This window comes from Pleurodeles waltl, chromosome 2_2 (genome assembly GCF_031143425.1).
Source record: "Pleurodeles waltl isolate 20211129_DDA chromosome 2_2, aPleWal1.hap1.20221129, whole genome shotgun sequence".
NCBI classification, from domain to species: Eukaryota; Metazoa; Chordata; class Amphibia; order Caudata; family Salamandridae; genus Pleurodeles; species Pleurodeles waltl.
In genome coordinates, this window is record NC_090439.1 from 1065292564 (window position 1) to 1065305434 (window position 12871).

The following is a 12871-nucleotide window of genomic DNA, read 5'->3' on the forward strand; positions in this document are numbered from 1 at the left end:
GAATACTTTGTTCACTTTTTGAATAGCATTGACCTTTCTCTTATTGTAGGTAACATGGTAGGTATAATTTGTGCCAAGGGGCCTATACTTGGTAGTACATGATATAGGTTTAGTAATTTCATTTGCAATTAAGTAATTAGAGAAAATTTGAGTGCAAGGTGGTGTGTTTGAATCCCTCACTCAGGTTGGGACGTTTTCTAATGGCATTTTGTGCCAAATACCAGTGAGTAAGGCATTACCGGTTACCGATTGATCACCAAATAGCCCTCTCACTATTTTTTTTTTTTTTTGCGCCACTGTCTACTAACCCACAGATATTTGCTCCTGCCTAGGGACCAGTGGCAGAACACACAACGGTTGGCCCCCTGCAGAATGAGAATAGAGGCCACTGAGATTCCTGTATGTTGGAGATATTCATTGACCTTTGGCTCAATAGTTGTCCCCCTTGAAGGATGGGGCCCCTCTGGAGAGTTGGGGACCCCCCCCGGCTCTGCAGGGACTGCAGGGGCCTTTTTTACACCCTTTCTAGGAATCAAAATAGCTCACGATCTTCCTGGACAGGAAGTTGGTTTTAAGATGAACGTGTGTGCTGCTAACATTTTGAAATCATCATTGAATTGATGGTTGTTACCGCCCCTACTGACACCAACATATTTCACAGTGATCTACGAAAAAATGAGTGTTTCTGCCCTTAGAACGGGAAATTAGCAAGCTAATTAATAAAAATTAATATTCTTGGGGACGTATAAATTCATTTTGACAATCACGAATTGTAATTTCTTCTTAGCTGGCGACTGGCACAGAGCACCCCAAACAGCGTTTCACAGAGCGGACTGACTGGTCCAAGCTGGTGAGGACATCACAGGTGATTCAGAGCAGAATCAGCCCACTCCAGCCTCAGATGTTAACATCTGGCAATCCTCACAGAGTCACACTGCCATGTGAAGCAGTCCTCCCAGAGGAAAAGTGTCTTAAAAATATATGAAAGCTGAAATGAGGTTCCCTTTCTATGCTGGATGCCCTGAGAGCTTCTGGACACGTGGTCTAGAGGTATTCATTGCAGTACGTTTTAACTTCAATGGTCGATGCTGCATTTGTTCAGATGCTCCTGAGAGCTCGGGGATTCTATCTTCAAGAGGTATAAATCGTAGTTACTTTTAGCTTCAACAGTAGATGAGGACGTGTGGTAACTTGCAGAATAATTCTACGACCAGCTGTAAATTTTGGTCAGGTTAGTTTTATGACGCTGTTAAAGTAGCTTAAATATTATAGAAAAGGTTTGTTGGCAGTTGTCAACCTGTAGCTAACTCAAACCACTTAATTGAATTAGGACAGCAAAGGTAGCCTTCAAGCTTACAAGATGTCAGCTGCAGCCACAAAAGATGTCCTACTCTGTAACCTTGAATGGATCCCAACTTCACACGTCTAAAGAAACACATCATGGAAATGCAATACTTATGTTCAAGGAGTCCGGTAGCTAATCACTCTTTGATATTAGAACAAAGCATTTATTTAAAAAGGACCAGGCATGATTCTGTTGTCTGGTTGCTAGAAATATTAGAACATGTCAAGGCTTCAATCTTTTTTAATACTTTTATATATTTCCATCAGGTCAATATAGAGGATACTCTCTTTTAAAGCAATTCTTCCTGAGACCAACATAGGCTTTCCATTATTTGGAAATCATAATTTAAAATTAATCAGTGGCAAATGCATGGTACATATATGCTTACATGTACGTAATATGTGTGAATGATATATATCTGCACATGTGCTCTAGTCCAGAGCTCTGGAGAGAACCCAAGCCTTGTAGTACTGTAATGACACCCAAAGGTCAAATGATTTGAAAACGTCAATAATACGCTCATTATAGCATTTTAGGAAACAACCCTAATTATTATATATGCTTTATATTATATGATGTAATTTTTCCCAGCAATGCAGAGTGGTTAAAAATCCATACTTCCCACAGATTTGTCTCTTTGAACTAATTATTTTTGATCCATTTGTAAACCTAGTTATGGAATATGTATTTACTGCTTGTAGGACAATGTCTGTGCACGTGTATGTGTGTGTAGGTGCGTGCATGTGTGAGTGCGCCACGGCTAATATGTTATCAATTACCACGAATATAGCTGAATATGAGGAGACACCATAACTCTGGGGCGCAGTATCCTCAAGGGCGCCATGATGCCCTTCTTGTCCTTTAATTTTGGTAATACATTACATACTACCCCCAGCAGATTTGCAAACATGGTACAACCAATGCTGTGTTTCATGTGTAGAAGTGATACACTAAGAACACATGAGGGTTTTATGTGTAAAGTGATTGATGGGTTGTAATGCGTGTGTGTGTGTGTACGTGTGTGGGAGACACGAGACACACACACACATACATTTTATGCTATGTACATATATATGTATTCACACATACATAGAGCCAAAAATATAGTTATATGTAACAAGAATGCCCTCTCATTATTTTAAGGACAATTATGGTGTATATCCATCGATTTATACTCCTCATTATCGCAGGATTCCAAAAATATATTTCGTATTCATGCAGGTGATTGCTGCATAAAAATATTTTATAAATGAGAGTACAAGAAAAAAGTACACTTCCGTTGCAACAATGTCCCAAGTTCCCTTTAAGTCTAACTGTAGTGGAGCAAAATCTTGGAATAGTAATGGCAAAAATCAAGGTACAATAATGTCATAACAAAGTATTAATATTATATGCTTTTGATTAATATTTCATTGCTAGTTTTTTTCTTTTATGTTTATAATGCATACCAGTTTACAAAGTGCATGCTTTTTATTATTTTGAACTGGCAAGCTTAAAAGATCCATCATGTTCTGTTCTTTTTTATACAATCTAGAGCCTAGCATTAAAAAAGTATAATTTTACACCTGTTATATAGACTGCTCATTGCGCATGCTTGGGCTGGCAAAAAAGGAAAAACAAATGAAAAGTAAATAAATTTGGCATTAATTTCTCTTTAGGAAGCAGTCTAAAAGTTAAAAGCAGGCTGTAACACAATTGCCTTGAAAAAAATAATACCTGATGCTTTTAAACTTCTCACATGGCACTGGTTATGGGATTGCACACACACACACTCACGCATGAGCACACATTGTTGACCACCTGTATTTTCTGGTGAAAAATAATTGTCTGTTAGGTCAGACGAGTCGAGGGCAAAATAAATATGCCCCCGACTTGTGTGCGGCTTTGGATTTGGTACCAACTTTGTTCCACATTAAGCGGTCAATCCTCTGACATCCACCAAAGGGGGTAATGTAAGGCATACTTTGCTGGAGAAGAAGTAATCCATGCTTCATGCTCAGGTCTGAGTCTAGGAGGAGTGCAGGCTTGCTTGCCTCTCCCTCTCAGAAGGATTCAGCTAGAGAGATAAACGAAATCAAAAAATTCATGTCTTTAAATGGATTTTCGCCTTTTCATTAACCGGTGGTTATCTGTAAAGCTGTGCAACCCGGGGGAAACTGAGCTCACCGGGGAGGGGAAAAGGCTGTTCTTCAATGTGCTTGGTGAGATCTCCTCTATTTTGTAGGAGATGGAGTGAAAGTATTGAGGGTTCAGCTTGGAGCTAAATGAATTCTGATGGGACACCACCCGACTAGTGTACTCATGGGATCTGTAGCACATGCAAGAGCACATGGACTGTAAGTCTGTCACTTCGGCCTTGTATCGTGGCCTCCCATGCTGTGAGTCTTCTTGGATGTGGATGATCATGCTGTTGCGGTTCCCTGCCAGGGATGCCCGCTCCTCGGCATCCCGCCTCTCGTCCTCACTGTTCATGGTCAAGAACCTGAGAACAACAAGATTTAGAAACGCCCCAATGACCGTCAAGCCCACCAGGATGTACATAAAGCTAAAGGCCACATAGAGCGGCTTCTTCTGGAGGGCTCTGTTTTTCTGCAGTGCCACATAGTCACCAAACCCTATTGTAGTCAATGTTATAAAGCAATAATAATAAGCCTGGAAAAAGCTCCAATCCTCATAGTGGGAGAAGGCGGCTGCTCCAATGCACAAGGTGCCCATGCAGGAGAAGAAGCCCACCGTGACCATGTTCTCCATGGAGACCTCCGTGCTCCTCATCCCACAGCACTTCTTGATGCGCTTCAGCAGGTACTTGACGAAGGTGTTCATGCGCTCGCCAAGACTCTGAAACATCACCAGTGTGAGCGGGATTCCCAAAACAGCATAGAACATGCAGAAGGCTTTCCCAGCATCAGTCCCTGGGGCAGCATGCCCATAACCTATAAGGCAGAGAAGAGAAAGAAGGAATGAAATTATCAGAGTCTTGGAAGATTTTTAACTAGTTAACTTCTTAATATCTACAGTAAAATTGCATTACAAGTTTAGAATAAAGTCCTTTCTCTTGAGTATATTGATACAACCCACACCACCTCCCCTTTGCATGCGTCCCAGACCATGAAGATACAATCAGAAACTGTAAGGTTGAACATATTTGAATTAGAAGGATTTTTCCACATCAATTTTTGCCTAACACTTTAACTTGGTTGTTCAGAAAAAATTTAAAAACACACGCAGCAGACATACAGGTTTGTCTATAGATGAATGATAGACTAAAATATCAGGAAAGCCTATATACATGATTAAGCAAAATTCCACAGTGCGTTATAAACGTTTATTTTAGTTACACAGCATGGTGCAGTCTAAATGTGTGACAGGAAGGCACAACACACAAAGGGGATGATATTAAGTCATTGTGAACATTGACTATAAAAGAGGGATATCAATAAGGAATGAGATGGGTGCACCTACTGACGAACAGCTTAGGGCAGAATGGCACAGAGGCAAATATTACAGTGAGATCTATTCGTCTGTAGATTTACCATGACCAATCTCTCCTAATTTTCATAAGAATTTCGCTGATGTGCGGCATTCACAAACTGTATGGATTGTACAAGAAGTATATCCACCAAATAAGTAGCAAAACTAAGTAGCAGATTTATAATCTATAAATGAAGTGCATCTTTTCCATCACCACATTTCTGTTTTTTGTTATTTATAGAGCAGGGGCCTATGTAGGAAATATGGCCAAGTAATATCCCAACAGTGGGAAGGTTGATTGCAATACGAGCGTCCAACAAATTCTAGGGCTAGGCCCGTGCTATATGTATGTGGCAAATTGAGAATTTCGTGCTAATGGTGAAGGTCCCATTCTGTACTTACTGGCAACAATTATCTCTTACAATGTGGCTAACTTCAAGCTGAGCCACTACATGCATCTTTCACAAAAAGCATGAGAACAAAATCATGTCCCCTTCCAAATAGGCTGTCTTTAATGCTCTGTTTTTAGAGTGTGATTAATTCCTAACCACTGAGTTGTACAATTCTCTTCAGTATTTTCTTTCTCCACCCCTCATCTTTGCATTAGCCTACATACTCCGCCTCTGTGGAGAAGTGCAACCATCTGTAGGAACTGTGAAATATATATCCATTGAGTTCTTGCAAAAAGTATTTTCTTATCCTATTTTTGAGCTACTATGAAGGCATGGAGGGGCCACCATTTTGCATTATGTATAATGTGCAGCAGTGCTTTTATAAAGAAGTCTTTCTATACATTGATAGATACATACATATTTCCCCACACATTCGAGCTGCACAACAAAATGAACAGTTTTGTTGGCACATTCTCGTCAGGGGCGTAGCTTGGTCAGTAAGACTGGGGTGTGTGAGCTCCAGATTTTTCAACAATGAGGCTGGCATATAATGTTTATATACTTTATACCACAAGCCGAGTGCAGGGGAGGGGCCTCATTGGCAGTGGAAAGGGAGAGCAGTGCGTATTAATAGGAGTACCAAGAGAGAAAACACAATATTTTGTAAAATAACCAATATTTTGAGGACTTTCAAAACAAAGCAGGAGAGTGTGTGTGTGCGTTTTTGTCTGTGTGTGTAAACATTCCTGGTAAAATCCGACAGACACCTCACCATACCAGATTGAAAGCACCTGTACCCAACTATTTATCAGAAAATAGAAAATACATTTGTTGGGGTTGAAACACCCCTAACCATCCTCCCCACAATTCCACCCTCCCCAAGCTAGGCCCCAGATTCTACTCTTCCTAAATTGATTCCAACACTGACAGACACCTTCATGATACAAATGAAATAAAGCTATTCTGGATCAAACAGAGTAGAATCCGCAAAGAATTTCCTTGCCTGGTAGTTTTTTTGATGTATGAACAAGCCCGTAAGAAATAGGCTTAACAATTACACAAAATCAAGCAATCTACTATAGAACTTCAAGACAGCCCAGCAAGTGTGAGGCTGTAGTGATTGGGAATAACTCAGGTTGTGAAACTAAGGTGAAACTTTCAGGATGATACTATTTTAAAGACTTATGACTTTACCTCCCAGTTTGCACTTCCCTGTGGTGGCAGGACTGAAAACCTCACTATTGAAAATGGGTTCTCTCAACAACCGTCACTATCTCCTGCACGGGTGTCTTTGAACCATCAATTAAACATGACTTATGAATTGTGTAAGACTTTCCCAACACCTGGAAATGATAAAGTAAATGAACTGAGATTCCTCTGCTTTGGTGGCGGATAGTGATCCAGAGCATAACATTCATTCTTACAACCTCTCTTCACTATGAAAGATTTGGTCAGAACTTTTCCACAGTCTTCTGTGTAGAAAATGTAGCCAGCTCATGTCTTCTAGTGAATATTTTCTATTGCACTAGCTGTCCACCCCATGCTCTAAATCTGCTCTGGTGGTACTGCCCCCTAAAATAACCTTATTTTAAGAATACGAGTATTGTAAGATTTGAGTACCAAATAACACTGATGATAAACCACTTTTACTATGCAACCTCAATTATGTCTGAACTAAGTATCCTGGCCTTAAACTATGTAATATGTTCTTCCCACCAACTGAAAACAAATGCTATCATTACAACTGTTGCCCTGCCAACATTTATTTCAAAGCACTGCCTCTGCACCTACCAGCATAAAGCTTTGTAGGGTGTAATAAACATTGACGTACACTAAACTCCAGAAGCTACTAATGGTAAAGCAGCAGTACCCACCGGGCAAAGCTGCGATCTTTGATGAATTTTCACAGCCTATATTTTGGGCTGCTACAGGTGGCAAGAAACGAGTAAATAAATGTAAGGATGCAGCCATGAATATATAGGCAAATGTAAGCACGAGGTCACATTTCACACTCTGGACCTTATTGGCTGAGAAAGGATCAGGTTGCAGCCAGAGATGTGCCTTAACACTCAATCTGGTCTTCCATCCATATTAAAGCAGTTGGGGCATATCCCCCAGTCACGTATGTCTTGACACGCATGACCTGCACTGGAATATTGTTGGGGACTCCTAATGTATTCCCTGGACTCATTCACCGAGGCAGGAATTGGGAACCAAAAGCAGCCCTAGCAAAAGTGCTCAAAGCAGCCCCACTTCCTTCCCCTCCTCATGCAATCGCTCTCTTTCCTTCCATCTATTCTCTCTCTCTCCTTCTGTCCTTTCCCTATTCTCTCTCTCTAATCGCTTTCTCTGTACTTTTGCTCTTACTTCCTCTCTTTCTCTCTCTGTAGACTCCTTGTGCCAGCTGCAACCAACCTTGATGAGCTTATTATTATTTTTTTCAACCCCTGCCACACACCGCTCTGTTTTTTCAATGTAAAACTTTCATTGTAAGCATAAGGTGGCCATGTTCAGAGGACAGCATGTTTTCTATTTTTTCTTTTTTTAGTGTTGTGACATATGCTTCTAATAAAAAAAAGATATTAATAACCATTGCATCAGCTTGCCAAGGTGAGCCAGTTCTTGTTGGATATCTTTCAGGCAATTTGTCAAAGCTGCTCCATGCAGCCTTTATAGAAGACCTGGGGCCAGATGTATCAAACATTTTTGCGATCACAAATGGGCCATTTGCGATCGCAAAAATGTGTTTTGGTATGTAACAAGTCCAATTTCTGATTCGGTAACTTGTTACCGAATCGCAAATTGGATTTGCAACTACATACCGATTCGGTATTAGAAAGGGGCGTGTCAAGGGCGCCCCTTCCTAATACCTAATTGCAGAGGTATGCATGATTGTTTTGTGACCGTGAATGCGGTCGCAAAACAATCGCAGTTACCACCTACTTCAAGTAGGTGGTAACCCATTCACAAAGGGGAAGGGTTCCCAAAGGGACCCCTTCCCTTTTGTGAATGCATGCAAAAACGTTTTTTTCCAGCTCTTAAAAAAGGAAAAGAAAATATTTCATTTTTCATTTTTAAACCATCCTGTTTTCCTTTAAGGAAAACGGGCTGCATTTAAAAAAAAAAAAAAAAAGATAGCTTTATTGAAAAGCAATCACAGATATGGTGGTCTGCTGAGCCCAGCAGGCCACCATCCCTGTGATTATAGCCATTCGCAATAGCTTGCAAATTGCGACCTGCCTCATGAATATTAATGAGGTATGTCGATTTGCGAGCCCTTGCGAATCGCAGTATAAAACTCCTGGAGTTTCATACATTCCAATAGCGATTACTTAATTGCGATTCGCTAAAAATCCCAATTAGGTAACCGCTATTGTAAAAGATGATACATCTGGCCCCTGGTTCCTGAAACTAAACGTTATGTAAACGGCTTTCCTGTAATTACTTGTGACCCTTTGAAGGCGACCGCATTATTTTTCTGTTAAGACTTGCATCACATTTTTATCGTCCTCAAAGAAGGTCGTGTCATTCTTGCCAAAGCACTGATTGCGCCTTGAGGCATCGTGTGCAGCTTACAACTCCTATTTTGTGTTACATTAGATTCAAAACCGCATCCCATAATGAGTCATCCACCCTAGACTATATCAACCAGATGTCATTTTGTTGTCTGGGTGCGTTCGCTTGTGGCACTTTATACACAGTATATTGTAGCCACAGTGGACAAGATGCAGTTGTTGATCTGTGCACACGATATTCGGATTCTTACGACCCACTATGAATGTACTGGTTTTTCATGTGGTACTGTTTCTGGTACAATTCTAATGAGAGTACACTAAAGCTCAATGCCCCACATTTCAATGACATTCTGCTTGTAAACTCTATATATATTTATAGATATGAGCTCCTGCATTGTAAATATCTATCAGAAAAATATTTTGGATATTTTGCTTCTCCGGACTAGGTTTTATTAGTTCACAAGTATTCTATGTACTGCTTTTTGCCATATTGTTCCGAAGAGAAGGTTTTGAAGATCAGGTCCAATAGTTTAATGCTAGTCCAATTCTCAGGCGCACATGTATTAGCCATTGCACTGTAAATCGCCATTAGAACAATATATTTAATTCTGCCTTCTAATCAGTTGTAAATAGTTTAGGTCGTTAATTTAAAGTTGTTGCAATGATTGCCTCCTTTAAATTAAAGACAGAATGTAAATTCCATAACATAAAAGGTCATTCAAGTAACATATAAATGCAATAAGCAAGGAATAAAAACATCCCTAGAAAAGCTTAATGTCAGATCCATATTGCACAAAAATGGAATCAAAATTGCCATTTTACAGACCAAAATGCTAATGAACTCATCAATTGGCTACTCTGGTAACAGCAGCATCTAATGTAGATTTGGTGTTTTTCAAAAGTAATAGATGCTGCTGTTACCGGTGTCAGAAAGATCAACAGAAAATATGTATTAGTCACTGCTGACATTTCGATGGACAAGGATAGAAAAAACACTCCACAGATAAGGTTTGATATAACATACAATACCAGATCAGGAAGATTAGTAAGATTATGGATAAATACTGGCAAACGTTTAAAAAGTGATGTTGTTTTGACTAACAAGAGTACTGACCATCCTTACCTTAGTTTCAGGAAGAGTGACTCACTCAGGGACCAATTAAGCAAAAATATTACAACCGATGTTCTGTGTAAGAGATGGGGTTTTTAGTTGACTGGAGTGTGAGCCCTGGTCAAGCAAAAACCACAATTCTTGTCAGGGTAAGACACAAGCCAACCCTAAATTAACCTGTACTCAACCATCTGGCAGCATGGCATAGAGCAGTCAGGCTTAACTTAGTGACAATGTGTAAAGTATTTGTCTAACACTTCAGTGATTGAATGCGTTGTGCTGCCAAAGTGATGCATCAGTTCCTGATGTGCTGAGGCTGTGATGCAAGGCCATGTGTCATCACTGAGGATCCTGCTGAAGAGGGCCTGCAATGTGAAGCCCGGCATCAAGGATGCACCACACAGTTGGGGCGATGCATCGGTTCTGAGGAGCTGTGATTCTGCGATGCAGTCAGTTGTTGTCATTAAGCCTGCCCTTGACAAGGGATACAAGGGCCTGTGCTGAGGATGCAGTGGCAGTTCTGAAGAAGCAGCGGAAGCGATGCAGGTCTTTGCGATGGTTCTGACTCACTCAGCAGGAACAATGCGTCAGTTCTGCTTGAGGTTCTGCTGCGCAGCAGAAGAGATGCATCTGTACTTCTGGATCCACAGAGCTTCCTAGGTCCACTCACAAGGGTCCAGGACTGGAGTGACACCACTTCGGCAGGTAGACCCAGCAGAGTCTAGGTGCTGGGTTCAAGGCTGTTGCAGTCTTCTGTCCCTGAGGCGCAAGTCAGAAGGTCAGCCTGTGCTCAGCTCCCTTTCCCACCCCCATCCTGCCAGCAGGTGGCCCATTGAGGCACACCTAATTCCCATATTGCATGACTCTCTGGGAAGAATTCACAAAGTCTGTCAGTTACACCCACTCATGTGACTCAAGATGGGCTGCTGGCACAAAAGGGCAAAAGGCAGAAAAATGCCATATGTCTAAAAGCACAACACAAACACAATACACCTTAACTGACACTAGTTAACAGAATATTTAGTTGGTGGTCACAAAATTCAATCAGTGCAGCCCCATTTATTAGTTTTATATTTTTCTCAAAGCACCTTTTGTGAATTTTGTAACACAGCATGTCATAAACGTGGGAGCATCATCAAATTGATGTGACTGCTCTAAAAAAAGTTTAAACATTTAACATGCTTACGTCACCAATACTCTCTTGTGAAACATAAAATATTGCATCAACTGAATCAATTGTAACAAACTTTTAGAGATGATCCTCTGAATATGACAATGGGTCCTTTCAGTCATTTTCCTTTTTGGGCCTGTCGTGCCTGGAAGGACCACTAATGTGCTAATCTCCTAAGAGCAAGAATTCTTTTGAAGGAAAGCAACCCTTGCTAGTAAGAACCCACTCTTAAAATTAATACCAAGGGGTTGTGCCTGTTTTTTGTCAGTAAGGATAGACCACTGGAAAATATAACACAAACACAATACACCTAAATTGACACTAGTTAACAACATATTTAGTTGGTGGTAAGAAAATGCAATTAGTATTTTTATATTTTTCTCAAGGCACTTTTATGTGAATTTTTTAACACAATATGTCATAAACTTCAGAGCACCAGCCAAACTGATGTGACTGCTCTATAGGTTTTTTTTTTTAGAAAAGACACACCACTACATTTAACATACTTATGTCAATGCTACTCTCTTGTGAAACATAAATGATTGAATCAATTGTAATACGTAACCCCTAATGTGATCCTACAAAGGGGTAGGACTCACATCAGTGAAAATGTAGGAGTTTTTTAGTTCCTCGACATGTAAAACTAAAAATTATATGTCTAACTTTTCCATTACAAGGCACCCTGCCTTATGGGCTACCAAGGGGCTACTTTAGGGGTGACTTTAAGTAATGAAAGGGGAGTTTAATGCTTGGCAAGGTGATTTTAATGCCACGTCAGCATGGCAATCTGGCTGCAGTGGCAGACCTGGGACATGTTTTATGTTGCTACTTACATTGATGGCACAATCAGTGCTACCTGCCCACTGGTTGCATTTAATATACAGGCCATAGGTATATGGTATACCACTCTAAATGGGTCTTATAAGTAAATTACATATGACAATTGGGTATAAGCCAATTCAACCATGTTTTAGGGAGTAAGCACAAGCACTTTAGCACTGTTTAGCAGTCCTAAGGCCAACAAAAATAAGTTCAGCAAAATGGAGGAGAGGCAAAATGTTTGGTGTAATACCACCCTAAGCCTGGCAGGTCTAACAGATGGCAAGAACGTTTATTAATGAAGAAGGGTTTTTTCAAATCCAATAAATGCACAGCCTGAATAACCAGTATTAACATGAGCAGTTATTAGATGCCTAATTCTGACATACCACATAACATTACCAAGTATATCACATGTAACACTATGGGCCTGATTCTAACTTTGGAGGACGGTGTTAAACCGTCCCAAAAGTGGCGGATATACCACCTACCGTATTACGAGTCCATTATATCCTATGGAACTCGTAATACGGTAGGTGGTATATCCGCCACTTTTGGGACGGTTTAACACCGTCCTCCAAAGTTAGAATCAGGCCCCATTTTTGTTATCTATGTAGTGACATGCCCATGTGAGAAAAGATATGTTGGAAGTAATATCCACCCAGTCACAAAACAAGTCCCTGTGCAGATCGTGTGCCATTAGGAACAATGGTAGTCATTATCCTGCTGCCAGACATTTCAAGAAAGTGCAAAATAGCAACAGTTCTGTGCTGATATATCTTGCTATTGACTGTGTCCTCCCCAATGTCTGAGGCGGTAATTGTGAATTAATTCACGAACACACAAATTAAAATACATTGTGGATTTGGAACCTAAGATCCCACAAGGTTTGAATATAGAAGAGTGACTTATGATTCACTGAGGTTAAACAGTAGGTTTGATATAAGTTTATTGAGATCTTTGCATTGTGAGTTTGCTTGTCTCGCACAGCATGTACTAATAATAGTTATAGAGTAGTTTTGAACAAACTGGAATGATTTTTTTAAC

The 12871-nt window shown here is 40.3% G+C and overlaps 1 protein-coding gene across 1 annotated transcript in view; it reads right to left on the reverse strand.

Moving 5' to 3' along the window:
- Positions 1-290: 290 nt before the first annotated feature.
- The window catches only part of KCNK9 (potassium two pore domain channel subfamily K member 9), a 270324-nt gene continuing 257743 nt past the window's right edge, over positions 291-12871 (reverse strand). Inside the window, exon 2 of the mRNA XM_069220800.1 lies at positions 291-4278. Within this exon, the coding sequence (XP_069076901.1) occupies positions 3437-4278 (842 nt within the window). The 3' untranslated portion in view covers positions 291-3436. The remainder of the gene's footprint in view (positions 4279-12871) is intronic.